General features: G+C 34.9%; 1 protein-coding gene across 2 annotated transcripts in view; it reads left to right on the forward strand.

The window, feature by feature from the left end:
* The window catches only part of LOC128528790 (CUB and sushi domain-containing protein 1-like), a 401,372-nt gene that overhangs the window by 78,277 nt on the left and 301,303 nt on the right, over positions 1-21,792 (forward strand). For both annotated transcript variants that reach the window (XM_053501914.1, XM_053501915.1), the window contains exon 2: positions 20,164-20,380. In XM_053501914.1, coding sequence (XP_053357889.1) covers positions 20,164-20,380 — 217 coding nt within the window. The remainder of the gene's footprint in view (positions 1-20,163; positions 20,381-21,792) is intronic.

The raw sequence follows: 21,792 nt of genomic DNA on the forward strand, positions 1-21,792 counted from the left end.
AGTTTGCCGGAGAGTGTGTGGAAGAAGAGGTCAAAAGGTGACGGTTGATGTGGCACTGGAACTTAATGCACTCATCACTGGAGGGACAGGGAGTGACATTTGCTTCACTTCATCATTTTAATCATCTCGTTTCTCCCGAGAAGTATTTTGATCACGTCTTTTTACGTCAACGGTGGTTATGGGTGTTTAATAATCAGATTCTAGCTGGACAAGATTTACCTATTATCAGAGTAAACAGGCGATCCATATAGCACACTACCTCTAAAACCGAACCCTAAACTAGCTGAATAAACCAATAAATCTGGACATTTAAAAAAAAACATACACAAAAAAACAACGTTATGAGGTTCTGGTTAAGTTTCTAAGTTATTTAGAAATAATATCCTACCTATGTTATGGTCATGTGATCTACTAATTAAGTGCAATTTGCATGGTTACAATTAAGGCTTATAAAAAAGGCAAAACAATCCATTTAAAATTTATAAAATCATTATTGTGACAACAATGTGGACATATGCTACTCCCATTTCCGTCATTGCAAAATCCTGCAGTCACATGACTTAAATCGTATCCTCCCTATTAGAACTTTGGGTTAAATGCAGTTAATTTGCAGTAATAATTGTAAGTGTGTATTAGCTAGCATGTGTTAGATAGAATTTGTAAGTATTTTGCGATGGCCTTAAAAAAAGAAGAAAAAAAAAAAAAGTCCTGACTTGCAGCTCATTTTGAATACTTAAGCATGTGTCTTGTATAATATATCCTTGATGAATTAGAATAGGATGCGTCTAGGATGAATGTTCTAGTCGGAGCACGTCAACTAATGCACGGTACTTGAGCTTGCCGGAGGCCACAAGCTTTTTATTTTGACTCAAGGTCTATGGTAAATTTTTAAAGTATAGATTCATAATAAAGATTACTCATAGGCAAATTCCTGTGTTTAATGCCTTAAAAAAATACGCCCATAACAATATTGACAACATTGGTGATATCCAGAAAAAGTGGAATAGCTTTCATCATAGGGTTCAGCATTAAACAAGCAAATGATTCCCAACTTTTACACTGCAAACAAATGTTTTATATTTTTTTATAAAATATGATCTTATATTTTATATACTGTATATATATTTTTGTAATCAAATAAAATTAATTACCGTCACAGACATAAATTCATTTGCATTAGATACATTAATTTTGCACGAATTTTCTATCATGCTTAACAAAGAATTGTATTTTCCATAAGCAAAATTATGATTTGGTGTGATTGAATTAAAAAAGACAAAATTTGTAGTAGAATATAGGGGAGTGTCAATGCAAATTACTTCATCACTCTGGGAATGAGGAATGCAAATAAATCTGCCAAGTAAGCATGTATTATATTTGTAGAAGCTAGATGAACACAAGTAAGGGTTAACTAAGGTACAAACGTGTAAAATAATAAAAAAAAAAAATTGATAATATAAATAATTTCACCAGATTTTTGTATTATTTATGTATTTGATATTATTAGATATTCCTTGCGTAATAAATTTGTTACAAAAAAAGTATGTTTATGACCCATCTTACTGCTTTTGGTTAGGTTTAATTTGATTTTCAATAAATCTGTTTAAAATAAAAAAAATATTTTGCTTTTGAAGTATGCTTACAAAGCTTAGAATTTGTAAGTTTTGCATTAACTAGAATTTATGTTAGCTAAAATTTCTATGATGTGTTTCTATGATGTGTTAGATTGTGAGAGCTAGTATTTTAAAGTTTGTGTTAGCTAAACTTTGTAAGTTTGTGTTAGCCTAGGGTGTGTTATATAAAATTTGTAAGTGTGGTAGCTAGGATTTGTTAGTTTTAGCTAAAATTTGTGAGTTTGTATAAGCTAAAATTTGTTTTCGCTTCTGTAAGATTGGTAAGTTTGTGTTATCTTTGGTTTGTTAGCTAGAATTTGTAAGTTTGTGTTGCCTAGAATTAGTAAGTTTGTGTCGCCTAGAATTTGTGTTGCCTAGAACTCTTGTTAGTTTGTATTAGCCAGGATTTGTGTTACATAGAATTCGCGCTCATAGCAAAGCATAATAAAGTGCAACATAGTATAACGCAAAATTAGTGTGAGCCCTGAGCTTGTTTTACTGCGATGAAATGGTCCTGTCTAAGAGTGATGGGAGACAATGACACCCGAAGTGTATTCCTTATGTCCAGTCTGCTCCATAATTAAATTTTTGTTGCAGTCACTGCAGACACGTCTCGCAGAGAGGTTGTTGTAAATGGAACCAGGTTTTTCAGTGCTTTTGTGGTGATCTTAGGATATTCTGTTTTGATTTTAATTCAGAATGTCAGCAGAGTTGAAGTTGTCTCGAGCATTCTTTTAAGGCCACATCTGTTGGACAGAGCGGGCTTGGAGCATGTGAATCACCTGTTGCGAAAAAACCTGTAATTTAGGTAGGACTCTTGGCATTTTCTTTTAAATGATGCATTTTTTTTGTTGGCAGTCTCAGAGTCTCATCTGCTGTCTCATAATTGGGTCCTTTTCCTTTTTCAAAGAAGCTCTCCAGAGACATTTGTTTTTACTTATTTTAGCTATGGTTAGCTTGTAACATTAGCTTAATTTTATCCGGCATCAAAACTGATACAGAGGGTGTGAAAAAAAGCTACAGATGGAAGTGAAGGAACATTTTACATTCTCTGATAGTCAATAAAATAGAAAATATATATATATATATTCAAAATTCTTTCGGTGCGGGTCGGATCCGGTTTGCAGCTTGGTGGTTGGGGACCACTGAGGTAGAGGATATTTAGATTTTGCTAAAAAGTGTTCAGTGTATGAATGTTGTCCATGCAGGTAATGAATGTGCGCAATTCCTTATGGTTTTTTTCTATGTTACTGGATAAACTCAAATTAATGTTCAACAGTACAGTATGCTACAGGATATACTGTGCAATCATTGGCTAGATGAGAAAGGGGAAAGAGTTAGAGATTTGTAATAAGTGTCTTGAAGGTTTTGATAATACTACTACTACAACCATTACACTACTACCACTACTACAACTAATAATAATAATAAAAATAATAATAATACTTTTACTTATTACATGACATGAGTACTAGTGTAGTCAATTATAATAATTCTAAAAAAAAAGGGTTAAACATGTAAAATTTTACTTGGGGATAGCAAAAAAATACAATTACTTAAGTATTTTTCAGTCGTGTTACTGTTGGACTATGTGGTTGTCATTTTGGTGTTTTCCAATATATGAGTATCAAATTTCATTAAATTTATTTTTTGACACAACCCAGATTTTTGGTTGTAATGGCACCAAATAAGCTGTTGGTCACATTGTGTATTCTGAGCAAGCCAACCTTTACTTACAACCGTAGAACTGTTAAAGTTCTAATAATCCCAGAGGTTTACTGCACACATGAGGATGTGCAGTACCACCTGCTTCTTTTATTTATTAGTAGGCTTGTTTGCAGTATTTTGTGAGATATTGCTCTGAAGGATTTTTATTTTCATTTATTAATATCCCATGTGGCCGATCTGGAGTCGACCCGCTGCAATACACTACCTTCATAGTGCAAGATATTCTAAAATATTTATTGCCTAAACACAGGTCTTTATCCAATAAATCAAGCCCATCAGTTTACCTACATATTTTATATACTTATTTAAACCTATTAGTTAGCTTCATTTCATTTAAAGCTAGTTAATAAGGTAAGTTAACTAATTAACAATAGACGCATCTGTATTAATGACTTGGTAGTACTGTATATATTTAGATTATTCCGAGCTCTTGTTCCTTCACCAATAGAACTGTGTTGGCATTTTTTTAATTTTTGTCTGTCAATGACTGACTGAGATAGCGACTATGTGGATTTATTCCTCTGCGAGTTATTCCTTAGAGATCTTGTCCAAAATGACAATCATCATCAGAGAGCGGTTCCCAGCCTGCTATCATCAGTGCTGCACAATTAATCACAAGCGCCGTACAATTACTCACAGATCTGTTCAGTGTACGTGGATTCATTACCGCTAGTTAAATTGTGAAATATGATCACGTTCTCGTGGTTAATGTATTTTACATTTTAGGAAGGGAAAGTAGGTTTGTGCTCATAGCAACAACCGGTACTGGGTATGCACATTTATTCATATCCTGCATTTTTAAATGTTAAGAAGAACGGGATGAGTTGGTATTGAAATGCTTTTGCAGACATGTCTTTATTCTTGTCTACCAGAACCACAAGACATTTACACTTCTGCTATTATTTAAAAGAAACTAACATATATTAATTGTATTAATTGTATTAGTGTGATTGATTTTATAATCATAATTACTATTATTATTATTTATTACTTTAGGTTTGTTGTTTATTTGCTTTTTTTTTGTTAGTGCATCCTAAAAAGGAAGTTTGCAAGAAAATGCAGAATATTTTTTAGAAAGTATTCACACTTACACTTGGCAGATCCATGACCATATAGAATCGTTTAAGATATTTCTGACATTAAAGTGGAAAAGTGACTGAGCTTTACTTGCTCCATCTGAGAAGGCTCTCCTTCTCTCTCTCACTCCCTTCCACACACTCCTACTATCCTTGTGCTGACCTTCCACTGATAAAATGTATTTATTTTATTATATCAAATTGAATAATAATAAAAATAATATATTTTATGTATATAACTGTTACATTGTCTTATCCCTTCAACATCTACAGTTACATCCTTCTCCTGCATTCCAGCCAGTGAGCCACTGTTTCATACCGATCTCATTCGGAGTTTATTTCAGACAAAATCCAATCGGGCTCAGTTGGCCTCTTGTCATGCCTGAGCTTCTGTCTAACCGCGGCTGAGACTCTGTCTTATCTGAACGCGTGGCCTCCTCACGACGTCTGCCTGTGTGAGATGAGAGCACTTTAATACACCTGCTATGGTACTCCTCTCCATTAATCAGTACATGCTCTGTCTGTCAACCTCTGCACACCTCTAGAAACGGATCCCTACATTAACATAAAAGAAACTTTTTCTACTCCCGTTTCTTTAATCTACATTCTTTCCGGTTCTACTTCTGTGAGCGCAGGGTGCTGCTTGTACCTCAAATGCAATACATATTACAGTACACCAAAATTCATCGCTATTTCTTTCTATGTCTAGCTGCTTTAAAAAAAATGTTAAAAAACTCAATGCTGAAGGAACTCGAATAAAGCACATTTGTGTCCAACTGGGCTTAAATAAGCAGGAAAGGTGTTCATTTGTCATTCATCATTCGGACACTTTAAAGACGCATCAGTGAGTATTTTCCTTATATGAGGGGAGATATCAAGCATTAGTGCACTGCCTTTCAGACTCAGCAGCATAAATTGGAGTGCTCTGGCATCTGGCTGGGCGTATTAGAATGCTGTAGGTGTTAAGTTGACACTTCAGGCCATCATTGGAGGTTTTACTTTGCATGTGTGAAAATAGCCTATATTGTAAAAAAAGATGATTAGGCCTGGGCGATCATACACTATATTGCCAAAAGTATTCGCTCGCCTGCCTTCACATGCATATGGACTTGAGTAACATCCAATTCTTAATGCCTGAGGTTTAGTATTAAGTTGGACCACATCTTGCAGCTACTGTTTAACAGCTTCATCTCTTCTGGGAAGGTTTTTTACAAGGTTTAGGAGTGTGTATATGGGAATTTTTGCCCATTCTTCCAGAATCGCATTTGTTGTGAGGTCAGACACTGATGTTGAACGAGAAGGCCTGCGACTTCAACCGATAGAACATGAATTAGAGCGGAGAGACTTCGAGCCAGGCCTTCTCGTCCAACATCAGGGTTTGACCTCACAAATGTGCTTCTGGGAAAATGGTCAAAGATTCCCATGAAAAAAACCTTGTGAAAAGCCTTTCCAGATGAAGCTGTTATAACTGCAAAGGCTAGGCCAACATCATAATAAACCCTATGGATTAAGAATTGGATGTTACTTAAGCTGATATGTATGTGAAGGCAGGCGAGTGAATACTTGAGGCAATATTGTGGATTATTTCTATCAGAGTACATTGTGTAGGCATCCGGCTAAGAGCCTTATTAGTAATGTAGCAGTATACATAAATCAACATAACAGCTCACCGTTAATATATTGTCATAGACTGTTTTGAGTAGCTTATCAACCCATAAGGAAGGAAAAATATACAGAGTGGAAGTGGAAACTGAATTATGCTGTTGTAGCGTAATCTAGGACACAGATAATGAAAAAAAAAAAAATAAATTAAACACTGCCTGATATATGATGCCTTAACAGAAGTTCTGCACACATCTCTAGACGGTCACAGGACGAAAAAACGCGGGTGGTGTACTGGTATGAATTGGTATGCAATATAGGGTGGAGTATGGGAGAATTACCAATTGGTAGTCAACCTGTTGGATGAAATAACTGTATCATCTGTAGTTTCCTAAGTGACGTACTGCTGAAAGGAAGCCACTAGTTTGATCACCAGTCTGTGTTTGGAAAAGTCGATTGAATTATACTTAAAAAAAATTTAAATAAAGTTTTTCTATTGTTCGCTGACAGCTGTCCAAAGTAATAACCACTCATCAGATTTGTGTGTCATTCTTTTGTGCTTCTTTTTGTTTATTGTGTAAAGATTGTAAACCAGGCTTCTGCAAAGGTATGCAAATTTAATTTGTCTGCCCTCTGTACACAAAACTTCATACCCTTTTTTATACAATATTTTGACGGTCTGAGCAGGTTTGTGCACTTTATCATAATGAACTGGTATAAAACATTGCAGCTCCATTGAAATGCAGGCATTTTTAGGAACTACTTATCATATGTAGAAAAAAAAAGAGGAATAAAAGCAGGTTTAACATTGCTGCGTGTGTTGTAGTGAAATGCTGAGCATGTGCTACGCTAACCTACAGCTACCGTTCCTGCACCTGCACATGAGACATTTCATAAGATGGCTGATTTTCAAGCCCGAGTATATCTAAATGCATTTTTTTTTTTTTTTTTTGCGTATGGAACAGAAACTATGACTCAGTATCTGTTAAGATCTGTTCAAGAAAGCAAAGAAGGAGGGAAAAAAACACAGTTGCCTGGGGATAATGACTGTGTTCATAGCATGCTTATTGAGCTACAGTACTCTGGAGACCAAACACTAGCCTACACAGTTGGGAAATTGTTTACTTAGCCTGTCTAAATCACGGAGGAATGCGGCGTGCCTGACAAGAAATGAAACCATTTAGTCATATCCATAACGGGTCGCTCATCTTGTACATATTTTGTGAAGTGTTAATACAATTGTTGTGGCCCAGTGTAAGAGCCAATTACACGTTGTTCGGAAGTACAGCTCTTACAATGATACACTAGGCGAAGAACATCATCGAACTAAGCCCGAACTCGGCTTTATCCGCCTACGTTTTTCTAGATGTTGGCCATAAATTCTAACAAAGCAACCAACATCGTTCTGATATGATTGGAATGGGAACGAGAAGAGGAAATTACGGCGAAATAATACAATCCATCTCTCTGTCTAGCCATGAAAGCCTACGGCTTTTTTGTTTACGTCAATCCTGCATTATTTAGTATTGCCTTAAACTCTAGCTGTTGTGGAAAACAGCACACACTTCAGTGTTGCCAATTCAGGCTATCTATAGATTTAGTCAAAAGAAAACAGTTCGTATCTATTCTATAAGAACAATTAAGTATTCACTTATATTTAAGTGTAACATTTACAAAACTTTTATTTTCCAAAACTTTTTTGACAAGAGTAAGCCATAAAGCATTATGCTAATGGTATACTTGGTTTCTTGTTTATTGGCTAAAAAAAATGCTATCTTTAAATTTCTTCTTCCTGCTTTATAATATGTAGTTTATCTCCTGCTCCTTTAATGATGCTTTGTGTTGGTTTCATTCTACTTTGCATTTGCATGATCAAAAGATGCATTAATAGCAGGGTTGATGTAAGGGTAAAATAAATAACCTAAAGGCAACATGTCTGATATAACAGTAACAGAACAGACATTTACATTCATATTTACATTCAGGCATTTAAAAAACGCTTTTTTCCAGAGCGACTTACCAAAGCGCTATAAAGTTTACCTCATTAGATACAGCATCCTTTTACTGGGTTACTAGGTTACTACCTTGAGGAACCATCAGTCAAACACTGTTGGGAAGGATTTATTTATATATTTATTTATTGGTGTGTTGTGTGTGTGGGGTGGGGGGAGTAACCCAAATACTTTAGAAACGGATAGCGTTTTAGTCATCAATTAAAGAGTGAAAGTGACTCGGCTGTGCAGACATCTAGAGGAAGCTCATGATTGGAACAGTATTGAATTAGGATAACAAGCCTGACATAGTGACATAGTCGTTTTAGGACGGACATCATGATGATGGGGAGGATAGAGTGGTAACAAGACAGACCTACTGGTACTGTAGCAGGCGTGTCATAGCGATAACAAGACTGATGTAATAAGGAGACTGATGCACTGATAAGACTATGAATGACATAATGGTAACAGGGATCACATACTGGTACCGGAGTAGATATAGTGTTAACAAGACTGACACAATAGTAATGCCAATGACATAATTGTAACAAGAATGACAGGGTTAATATACAGGACTGACACATTGATGACAGTACTGATACAATGGTAATAGGAACGGCATAATGGGAATAGAGTTGTTGCCTAATGTTGTGGATGATGCAAAGTTTACTAAATATTTTATTCTTGCTTTTTAAAGCCGCTTGTCTTATTTCAAGCTGTACACAACATGAAATATTTCCTCAGTTGTGGATTTTGTTGGATGTGATACGGGGCAAAATATGCGGAAATAATGTTGATTAATCACAAGAAGATAACTGATAGACCTAAAGCACTTTAATATGTTTTATATCCTTGCACCCTCATTTATTGTACTTGCCTGTTTATTTTCACACCATTTACAGATATACTGCTACTCATAAACTATTTTAATTTATATCAGTTAAGCATGTGTTTTAGAATGCTGTAGTTGGTCGGACAGTGCAGGTATTTAACCATCATGATTTTTTTTTATTGTATTTATCAGGACTACCTTCTTTAATGCTTTACTTGCTTTGTCATGTCAAGCAGTGTATCTCAAAAAACTCTAACATAAAAGTAGTGTCTTTGATCTTGCTTAGTCTAATCTGCAGTTTTAATAGATGTGAGTCTGAATGTGCATCTGAATACACTTACAGTATGGGTATTGAATTCCCCCCCCCCCCCACCAACCTCTTTTAAATAAAAACTACAAAAAAGGATACACTATGTACATTAAAAAAAATAATAATAAATTGATACCCATTTGAAATAATGACCAATTAGTATTATTATGCAGTTTGAACTCATGGTCTTAAAACCAAGTTACTGAGTTCTTTTGCAAGATTTAAAATAAGCTTGCAGTCTTAATTCAATTTAAAGCATTTGCAAATAGTTCATTTACAAAAATCTAGAAAGGAAAATGGACAGGCTACTTTTTAAATGTAATCTTCAGAGAGAATTCTCTAAAAAAGAGTACATAATTATAATTTTTACATGTGCTTTCTTTGAGAACTGTAAAGAAAATTTCATGTAATTTACTTTTTTTTTTTTTTTTTTTTCATGTAATTGATTTTTAAACCAAAGCCTTTTATGATTTAAACAGAATCTGAAGATGGTAATAGATAAATATAAGCTCCAAATATTAAAATCCAAATAATTTTTGTTTGGATTTTTATTTAAAAAAAAGCTATACTGTAGATTACAATAAATATAAAATTAAAGTCAAAATAAATTACCAACTCTTAACAGAAGTCACAGAACCAGTTGATTAAAAAGGAAGTTGTTTTCACATTCTGACTTAAAAGCACAACGACCATCCACGTGAATGCAGTGTGTAAATGCAGAAATCACGCTAAGTTAAACACACTTAAATTAAAATGCTTAAAGCTAAACTTTCGAAAGTGTGGCTATCTATCACAGTTAAGGATCCGGAACATCAGCTGGCAGTGTTTGCCTCATCGCCCCCACTCAGACTAGCAACGTCATGAGAGGTGTGGTATTTTTCCAGATAAGGCAATTATAATACTATTTTTGCAAAAGAATTTCAGAAACTTTAAGCTGGTTTGGTACACATCAAGAATACCAGCTACCTTGTTGTTATTGCTGGTAAATTAGTTTAGCTGGGTTAGGTGGTATGTAAATTTGTTGTTTAGTATTAACTTAAATTTATATTTACTGAAAACTTTAAAATATTTTTTAAATAAAAAGCCCTTCTTTAATGTTATCCACATTCTTTTTGTGGTGGTTCAGGCACTATTTAGACAGGGGTACGGTTTTAAAAGTATTGATTTGGCACTGGTATCGTAACGAAGCCCAAATGACACCCAACCCTATTGGAGGGTTAAATAATATTAGCCCTCTTGAGTGTCTTATCTTTAGAAATAGCAGACATTCATGCCATTGTTCTATTTGTAGTCACTATTTTTACCTTCTAACTCCATAGTCTTTTCTGATAATTTTTTTCTACATTGTAAAATAATGCTAAAGGCATCCAAAATATGCAATAATCGCATTTGAACTGTTAATATTGTGATGTGTCTGCTACTTATGCTTTGTAAAGCCTTCATAACGGCTCTAATCCGAGGCGCTGTGAATTGGTAGCAGAGGTAAGTTTCGGTCTTGCTTTGCTGAGATGGTCTTCATGAGAGCCAGTTTCATTATGATGGGCTTTGCAATTACAGTTGGCAATACCGTTCTTGCTAGAACTGTTCCAGAACAGCTGAACATTTTTGTCGTTGCTTAATTACCTAATGCCATATATGTTTTTTCATAGTTTTGAAAAATCCAGTATGGTTCTACAATGTAGAAAATAAATCCAAACTTTTGACTGGTACTATATGTTAATTTCCAAGCCATTATGTTGGCACAACAGCTATTGAAATAATAACTAATGTTAAGTACTAATTAATAAGCAGTGATCTTCAAATACTAAGCAATACAGTTCTATGGATGTCCTGCATGTAGATTTTGGCAAATAAACCTGTGTTTACTGGCCACGCTCACAGTTCCACCCACTCCACAAGCTCTGTTGCACAACGGGTGTGTGGATTTGAAAATATAGAAATACAAACCTGTGTGGTGATAATGCATAATGTGAAGCCCAGTGTGATTTAAATTAATTGCATTGTGGCTTCTCAAAAGATATTGTGTAAAATATTAACACAATGACAGCAGATGGGAGAGAGACCTTAAAAACCAAGGGATTTAATTGTTGCTTATGTTTGTAACGCAAAAATAGTAGTTATTATTGTGCTCATATTGTACATACTGTATAGTAAGTGTTTGGACTTTAAATACCAGGTGCATACTAGTTCATGATGGCTGTTTGCCCACACTGTTATAATACTATAGTGGCAGACATTTATAAAATACTACTACTACTACTACTAATAGATTAGAACAAATCAAGGTTTTATATTAAATCTTTGAGCTTGTGTTTATCAGAGATGGTCCATGTTTTGTTACTTGCTTACTTTAGTCACTTACCTTATTACCTACTTACAAGCATACATGCATACATACATAAAGACATGCATTATTTGTTTTAATTACTCCGGTTATTTGCTTTCTTGCTTTAGTTAACTGCTTTCCTACTTTTTTTTTTACTTTGGGTTATTACAGTACTTAGGTACTCGTTTTAGTTACTCTGTTGCTTCTTTTATTTACGTACTTATTTAAACATGATTTACTTTGTTACATATTTGTTATAGTTCATGACTTTATAATCTTTCTAATTACTTACAGTAATTACAGTATAGGAAATAGTTAATCTAGTTGCTGACTTACATACTGTACTTGTGCTAGTTTCTTACTTGAGTTATTTGCTTTCTTGCTTTAGTTACATACAGAAATTACATTTCTACTTAAGAAACTATTGTTTCTCATTTACATAACTTTCCCACTTTTGGTAATTATTTACATACTTGTTTTAGTTGTTCTTATAGAAACTTAGTTTATTACTTATAAGAATCAGAATCAGAAAACTTTATTGATCCCGCAGGGAAATTGCTTATGTGATGACTGTCATAACACACAAAGACACAGAGACACAAAAACAATATTAAATAAAAGTAAATAAAGTAGAATAAATCTAAATAAAATCTGAATAAAATCTGTAAAAAGAAAACAACCACAATACAATATACAGACTATGCTACACACAATATCTATCTATCTGTAAGTCCCGTAGCTGAGTGCAAAACTACTGACATAAGTTGGTTTAGTGGTTTATTTACTTACTTCATATTACTTTTATACATACATGTTTTTTTAATTGTATTTTCTTAAATGCACCTTTGATACAGTACTTACATGCGTTAAAATCATTTACTTTAACTTATTTAAATATTTAAATTCAAGTTACTTAATTACATATATTTAAAAAGCTACTTATTTTACCTATTTATTTACAAAATGTACTTACAAGAAACTTAGATGAGTTAGTTGTAAGTTTTTAATTCCTTAGGTACTCACAAATGTTACATTACTTCTCTTGTATAAGTACTAATAAATACTTATTTACTTGATAAATGGAACTTATTACCACAAACTAGCTTTACATTTTGCTTATACTTATTCTGAAGTTTATGATGTAAATTGAGCTGGTACTGTATTTTTTCCATTTTGCAGAAGGGAAAAAAAGTCTTACTGGTAATGGTAGTTGTGTGTTCAGATCATTTAACCGCTCAGCACTTGCGCAAACTACTACTGTGGGAGACTTGACCTCTAATGCAATAGATGCCCCTCTACCGCTGCATTTTTTTCCTCCTAAAATGTGCCAAAAGGCAAACAATATTTATTCAGAGACATTTTTATTTGCTCTGTGCCTTGCGAACCTTGAATGTATCAGTGAGAGGACGATGGTATTGTCGCATGAGGGGAAAGCCTTGTGTTTGTCTGGGAAGTGACATCGCTTGAAATATTTGTGTCGGATATTTTTTCCTCAAGGTTACAGAGGTGATCCAAGTTGGCATCAAGAAATCCTCTTGAGATTTGTTTTAGTGGCTCTTGTAGGCTGTCTCGAGTACATATGTTATAGATTTCGTTTTCCCGACTTTAACGCCGCATGAAATTTATATCCATCAAGTTCACTTTAAACATTAATTATATCTATATAGATTTTTACTTTTCTTGCAGATATTTGATTTATTTTTACGCACATTTATTGCTAGCAGCCTAGGTTACTTTACCCAGTTGATGTATCTGGAAAGATTTTTTAAAACATGAACTGGTATGTTCAATGCTTGGACATAATTTTGGTGAAAATGACATGACATGACATGTTTTTTACTTTTTCTTTCATATTTTGGTTGTGTATTTAATCTCTGACCATTTTATTAATCTATTTACTTCTAATGTAATTTACAGATATCTATAAAAGTTTCTGTAACAGAAACCTCATTTCTTGAGACATTTTAGTGGTAGCATGCATGTTGTTAATAAGGAAAAAAAGGTTACAAAGGCTATTTTTTCCCCCACACACTTTGTATCAATCCATGCAAACATAGACAGGAAATGATATTTCACTTTTTGTTTGTAGCGTATTTTAAAGAAGGAGCAGAATTAATTGAAGTGATAGCTCAAACTAATATGGTCTTGTGGTTATGTGTTTTAAAATGTTTACTTGGAGTAGGGAATGTAGTGCTTTTAAGTTGATTACATTTGTAGTGGAAATTATAGTAATTAGTCATTAGGCACCTTGATGGGTTCCTTCAGCCATGTTTACAGGAGGACTGTTTACTGCTGTGAGTCTTCATACACCAGCGGGACTGCTTTCCAGTCACAGCACATTGAGTACTGAGCGGAAAACAAATGCGTAGTTGATTTGGTAGCCTTTACCACTTTAATGTGTATGGTTTGTGAATTTTGTTCATTAATTACTGTAATGAAAACTACACCAACATGATTATTGAGTCAGGGGGGAAAAACACACTTTACAATAAAGATGTTCTTGTGCTGGTGCGAGTCGCCCAAACAGTCAGCGCTGTGTCAGGGGTCGGAATCAGTTGGAAATTTGTATGCAAACATCATCATGACCCAGCTACTCAGGGAAGAAAGTGAAAGAGTGTGAGAGTATAAACAGAAAAAAAAAAAATTCTAGTGACTAGTTAAGGATGACAGCCTTCTTTATTCTGTTTGTGGAATTTGCATCTTTAGCTAGTTGTGATATGTATTGAGGTGGAGAATGAGCTGGATAACTACCAAGTGAAGATGGTGTTGGGAAATTTCTTAGAAATGAGCATGCGTTCAGGTGTTAAGTGTTTCATACGTATTAATGATAATTCTAAAAATATTTCATTTCATTTAACTTAAAACACTTTCTAATGTATACTTCGTAAAGGTGCTGTTTAAGCTCGTTTCAATGCATAAAAATCTGTAATAACCCCTTATGTATAATTCCCTCATGGTTTCTAATCATAATCCCAAACATGTGAATTGCTTGATTATTAAGCTTCTTTTATTAAGCATTTTCAGTGTGTGGGGGGGGAAAAGGGTGAACTATAACACTCTTCAATTTCACCGTTTTGTGTGCCATGATCATAAATTTTGTGCAATATTTTTGTTTGTTTTTCTAATAATGAACAGGTCTTTATTAAAGAGTAGTGCAGTATGCCACATATGTTGAGGTTTTAAACCTCAGTTACTAAGTATGACAAAATTGTTTTGTTACACATTTTTTCTGTGTAACCCATATTTGACTGCTTATCTTTGTTTTTGCTGTGTGCCACAGGATTTTACTTTGAGCAACATCTCAAGTCATAACAAAATACTATTTTTTTTTTCTTTAAAAAAATGCATGAAGCCCCTAAAGGGACATTAAAGAGAAAAAAAAAAACTTCATAGAAGAGAAAATATCTCTTAAAAAATTGCAGCTCACAAACTGGCACATTACTTCTAGGTTTTTTAAACTATGCTTAAAAACATGATTTAGGCTAGATCTTCATGCTTTAGGTTTCTAACCAATAATAGACAAAACAACATTTATTTATCTAATCATACCACAGAAGGTGGGATTTCTTAACCTTACCTAAGCTTGGTAACAGAAGCTGGCATATGTTTTTTTTATTATTTCAATAACAATCAGTTCAATTTAATTTTATTTATATACTGTAGCACTTTTAACAATTGTCATTGTCTCAAAGCATCTTCACAAAAATGAAAGAAATTAAAGAATTTTTTTTTTGCATGTATGTGTAAAAAAAAAAATGTGTCTAGAAAATGATGAGATGAATAAATGAATGATGCATGAAATGTCTCTGATGAACAAGCCAAGGGTGACAGCGATAGTGGCAAGGAAAAACTCCCTGAGATGGCAATAGGAAGAAACCTTGAGAGGAACCAGACTTAATCAGGGAACCCATCCTCATCTGGGTGATAACGGAAAGGAATTATATAATATCATGTGTGTTATGCAGCTGTAAGTTTAATATAACAGAAGTTCTTTAAATTAACATGAAGTCCAGTTCAGCACAGAGATGAGTCAGTAGGTGCAGAGAGCAGATGTGGTCTGGGTCACTGGGAGCACAGGTCCTTCTCTGGATGCCTCAGGAACCTTGCAGGGTTGGCCTTTGTCTACTGAAGCTGGCACATCTCCAGATGCCTCGGGATGGGTAAAAAAAATACAGAACAGATGGAGAGAATTAGCGGTGTTGCCATTCAGGATAGATGTACTGGAGTATGAGGTTATGGGATGAGTTACGCGTATGCCAGATTAAAAAGATGCGTCTTAAGTCTACTTTTAAACTGGGAAACTGTGTCTGAGCCCTGAACACTGTCTGGAAGGCTATTCCAAAGCTTTGGAGCTAAATTTAAAAAAGCCCTACCCCCTTTTGTAGATTTTGAAATTCTGGGATTTACCAGAAATCCAGAGTTTTGTGATCTTAAGGGACGTGGTGGATTATAGCGTATCAGAAGACTGGTTAGGTATGTGGAAGCTAAACCATTTAAGGCCTTGTATGTAAGTAATACTATTTTGTAATTAATTCTAAACTGAACAGGTAGCCAGTGCAAGGATGATAATATTGGGGTGATATGATCATATTGTCTTGATCTAGTGAGAACCCTGGCGGCTACATTTAGGACTTACTGAAGCTTGTTTATTGAGGATGCAGGACAACCACCTAGTAATGCATTACAATAGTCCAGTCTGGAGGTCATGAATGCATAAACCAGCTTCTCTGCATCAGATACGGATAAGATGCTCCTAAGTTTGGCAATATTCCTAAGATGGAAAAAGGCTGTTTTTGTGATATTTGAAATGTAATTTTCAAAGGACAAGTTACTGTTTAATATAACGCCCAGGTCTTTCACTGTTGAGCTGGTAGTAACAGTACATCCTTCTAAACGCAGTCTGAATTGTGAGAGCTTTTGTGTGCTGGTTTTTGGGCCAATAAGTAATATCTCTGTCTTATCTGAATTAAGTAAAAGAAAGTTATTGGTCATCCAATCTTTTATGTCCTGGACACACTCAGTTAGTCTAGACAACTTGGGTAATTCGTCTGGTTTAATTGAGACAATTGGGTATCATCAGCATACTGTAACAATGGAAACTAATCCCATGTCTTCTAATTATGTTACCCAAGGGATGTTTAAGAACAGCAGAGGTCCAAAAACCTTTATTTTAACCCTATTTAATCGTTGTTTAAATCACTTAATTATTCAAAAACATGATTTAGTCTGACACTGAGATATTTTAATTGATAAATATTCTGCTATACTGGGATAAAAACACAATGATTGAAGTACTTCCTTAATGTTCTAGGTTTTTGACTAATAAACAAGACTGATTTCTAGTAAACAATCATAATGCAGAAGTTGGGATTTCCTACCACACACAGAGCTTTTCTAACAGTTGCAACAGTTTTTATTTATTTATTTATTTGTTTATTTATTTATTTTTCCTTTACAAAAATGACCTATAACAAAAATTACTTGCCTAGCAATTGCTATTTTACACTGTCCTTGATGTGTTTTCTTATCTTTTGCCTACTATTATTTACATCTGTATTTCTGTTTGTTTAAAATGAATTTGAATTATTTTACTACACCCACTGCTGTGTTCTGAAACTGAGGTTTTCAGCTCAAGTCGAGCAGACCCGCTGCCCTACCCAGTTAGACGTTTTCTTGCCCTCAGCACACCTGACCCAACTCATGAAGGGTTTATTATTTCAGTGATGAGCTGCATCAGATGTTCACACATTGGAACCAAGGTTTTGACACAGTTCGTCACGCAGTGCGCTGCAGTATATTCTAGGGCCGAATATTTCATCTGTCTCCTCAGCCGTTTTAAAATACAGAGTGCTAAACTGATGACTCTTTTCACCACAGTAAACCATCCAATGCAGCTGCCCTCATGAACCATTGCACCCACAGCTGACCGTGTGCTAAGTGCTAACTGAGTATGTATCAAACCACGCAAAAGTAAGACAATTATTTAAGTTTTAACTGAAAGCTGCTCCATCAAACGGCCCCTTTCCATCACATTGCGGCCGCGTGCCGAGGCCATGTTTGATGGATCGGTACATAGTGGGAAGGTGAGAAACACAGAGGCTTGATTGATGGAGAAATGAGAGGACTGAAAGAATGACAGGTTCATGACCCTCTAGAAAATGCGTGATTTTAATCTCCTCACTAAATTTATTTTTTACAAAGTCAAACAGAATGGCGTGGCCTTTGGTATGGGGTTTTAAAATGAAAATGTGTTTATGCTTAGCCTTGTGCACCTTTGTGGGGTAAATGGCAGAAGATTGGATTTTAATTCATTCATGCAGCATTAGCTTCTAAAAGTATTATCAAGTTAATCAATCAATGTTTAACAATATCACATGTGAACAATACCAATAATATGATTATTAAATGATTCAATTTATAAATGTATACTGTATGTGTGTGTATGTATATATGTATGTATATATATATATATATATATATAAATAAAATAAAAAATATATATATATATTTTATTTATTTATTTTTTTTTTGCCATGTTTGTCACACTTAAATGTCAGACCATCAAGCAAATTTTTTTAATTACTCAAAGATAACCTGAGTAAATAAATAATGCATTTTGGTGAAAAAGTAATGGCCCTCAAAGCCTAATAACAACATCTGCAATCAAGCATTTGCGATAACTGCCTAAATTACTTTTTCACATAGGGCCAGGCAGTTTTGGACAGCTTTTTCTTTAATAAATGAAGTAATCATTTAAAAACATTTTTTATTGAGTTATCTTTGTGTACTCTTAACATTTGTTTGATGATCTCAGTCATTTAAGTGTGCAGCTCCAAAACTCCAACTCTTTCTGATCAGGCCTACCAAAAGTGGTCCAAGGTAGGAAAAAACTGTGAACTGGCGACAGTGTCAAGTGTGGCCAAGCCTCATCAATGAATTATGGCCTTACAGTATATGATGATCTGCAGTTGTACCCTATAGTACCTGCCTCGAGTTTCTGTTCACCACAGTCAGTGATTATTTGAGTTACTATGCCCATCCTGTCAGCTCAAATCAGGCTGCCGATTCTCGTCTGATCGCTCTCAACAAGCCCACACAGAATTTCTGATGTTTGATGTGAAGATTAATTGAGGCTCTTGACCTGTACCTGCACGGTTTTAAACACTGCTCTCAATCGTTGTAACAAGTACTTTCAGATTGATCCAGCTTTTGTTTTAAACTCAAAGTAGCTGTATTTATTCATCTTTTCTCACAAACCATGCACTCAAGTTAAAATCAGTGACAGCATTCACATTAAGATACTCCCTGTATATTTGGTTAGTGGTGCTCAGCTGATGTTGGAACAATTTAACCTTGTTCAAAAAGAAAAAAAAAAAGAAGAAGCCAGAGACATTGAAAGAACAATGGAATCATCTTTTTTTCATCAATCATCATACACCATTTTAATGAAGCCAAATGCATTACTGATGACGGGGCTGCAGCGCAGCATGCGGCACAACTGCTTGTTAGGTCGTGTACTCTCCTGGTGCTAGAGATAAGCTCAGTTATGATGGGGGCAGAATTCTGTGGGGAGCGCAAGATAACACTCATGCATACACACACATGCACAAATGCCAAAGGAGACAGGGTGTGAGAGATATGCCAGTGTCTCTGGTTGCCTTAAGTGCCTGAGTTGCTTTTATACAGATGTGCCTGTGACCTTCAAGTTTGAGGCCCTTTATGATTTAGTACTGTCCATGATGTAAGTGGAAGTGATGGAGTCTGAAACCTGCGTAGGATTAAGGGGGGGGGGGGTACAAAAACAAGAACAACCTTTTCACATTTGTACATTATTTATTTATGGAAGACTTGGACCATCTCTTGATGTGCTCAAATTGTATTGCGATGAAAAACAGAATTGTATTGGAAGTGTTGGTATCTTAGGACAAAGGGATTGTTTTTGTATGATGTTCTTTGTCTATGTACTGTACGTTGCTTTCATTAGTTAGAAACAAAAATGGGGAAAACAAAGAAATGGCTCTATTTTTTTTTGTTTGTTTTATTAGGTGCGAAATGCCAACCTTGAAATACAGCTTGTGTATTTGTCACATTCTCTGTTCTCTGGCTAAGATGTGTGCTCTGATGGATTGATTTGTTTGTTAATTCATTAGCATACACTACAGTGTATTGTTTTTTTTATCTTGGTATTTAAAGACGGTCTTTTAGTTGAAAACAAACCACTGAATGCATGAATGAAAATAATTGCTGAAGCCTGTACTTTAATATATTGTAACCCATTATGAAAACAATATGAATGGGTAAATGATGGACAATGTTATTAATTGGTTTGGGGCCGGACCTCCAGCTTTAGGGCTTCATTATGATTAGCTGAACGGTAATTACCAACTGGGGAAGTTTTAAGTCGTGCATTAACAGACACATTTTCTTTATGCTGATGCTTAAAAAAATGGTCCAAAATATAGTCTATAATATAACACACATACTGTACAGTACATACAATGGTGTTTGTGTTAGTTCCTGTTAATGATCATGAAGTGTGTGTAGGTCTATATCCATTAATTTAGTTCATTCAGTTAAAAACCAAGATATAAATGAGATGTTTGGTTTTTATCATAAATTGTATGATTGTGCAATGTGGCATGAGAGAAAGAGAAATGAATGTGTTGTGATTTCCGTCCACAGGTCAGTCGTGTGGCGGTTTGGTGCAAGGCCTGAATGGAACCATTGAGAGCCCTGGTTTCCCTCATGGTTACCCCAACTATGCCAACTGCACGTGGATCATAGTGACTGGAGAAAGAAACCGAATACAGCTCTCCTTTCACACCTTCGCACTGGAGGAGGACTTTGACATCGTGTCCATATACGATGGACAGCCACAGCCAGGGAACTTAAAGATGAGGTACTGTAGGAGTCTTTTTGTGTTCTGGTTGGCCTGCTTCATTCTGATTGTGTTTCATTGGTTACTTGGATCATTGTTAAAACCATTCGGATAATACCCTTTTAAGGTCCCTGTTTTTCCTGTAAGTTAGGGGTATGAGTCAATGTGTCACTGTGTGGTGTTTAAGAGTGTTAAGTGTAAGAGTGGGTTTATTAATCATCTGCTCTTTTTTATGTTTAAGTATGCTTTTGTTTAAATATGAATGGTATCAGGCAGTTTTATGAATTTTTAAACACACCCCCATAAATTAGTAAATAAATGAATGAATAAATAAATATCCCCTCTATATGTTGTTAGTGCCATGGTGGGGGCTAATGGTTAGCACTGCCTCCTTAGACCTCCAGGGTTGGGGTTAAACACCCGCCTCGGGTATGTGTGCATGGAGTTTGCATGTTCTTCCTATGCTTGGTGGATTTTCCGGGTTTTCTTACACAGTCTAAAGAGTTGCAGGTTAGGCTAATAGGCATTTTTTAATTACCCGTACAGTGTGAATAACAATTGAGCTGGCAGCCCAATCCCTTACGCAACTACCTTAAAAATGACAGATGTATCTCCTGGTATCTCCTGTTGCCAGATGTGCCGGGAGGCACATAGATGGACCAAATGACCAAAAAAAAAAACATATCTTGTTAGCACTGATGCACCATATAAAATTAATATATTTACAATTAACTAATGATCACAATAACTGCCTACAAATATAAAATATTGTTATTTTAATTATCCTTCGTAAATGCCTGATCAGGGTAATGGTGGTTTAAATTAGATTTTTAGTTTGCTTAGGTTTAAGGAAATAGAGTGGAACCTTTGATCACGAGCATAATTCGTTCCAAAACACTTGTAAACCAAATTTAGTTTTTAATAAGAAATAATGGAAACTCAAATTATTTATTCCACAGCCCAAAAAAATAAATACCTAAAAATTATTCAAACAAAATATAAAGTAAAAATACAACAAATTGACCTTTACCTTAAAAAAAAAAGTACAAATAAATCCCGACAGATAATTGTTATTTTACGGTGTCAAATTACGTAACGTAAAGAAAATTGATTTTTAACCTTTTAATGAAAAAAATAAAAATAAATCCCTAAAGATACAAATTTCCGTTTATGCGCGCAGGCACTGTGCGAGAAAGGCGAGAAAGAGTGTGTGTGTAGTCTACGATAGGCTGAAGGAGAACATGGAGTTTTAACCTCTTTAATGAGACTTCCTTTTGCTTTACACGAGCGCACACACGTGTGTTATAAAAAACAGTACACGCGCATATACAAACACAAAACGAAATATGTTTTACACGCACACACGTGGTCACAGTTATAGTTATAGTACAGCACAAGAGAAAAACCGTTGCCTCAGTTGTGATCACGTGACG

The sequence above is a fragment of the Clarias gariepinus genome, chromosome 8, assembly GCF_024256425.1.
Source record: "Clarias gariepinus isolate MV-2021 ecotype Netherlands chromosome 8, CGAR_prim_01v2, whole genome shotgun sequence".
Classification (NCBI taxonomy): Eukaryota; Metazoa; Chordata; class Actinopteri; order Siluriformes; family Clariidae; genus Clarias; species Clarias gariepinus.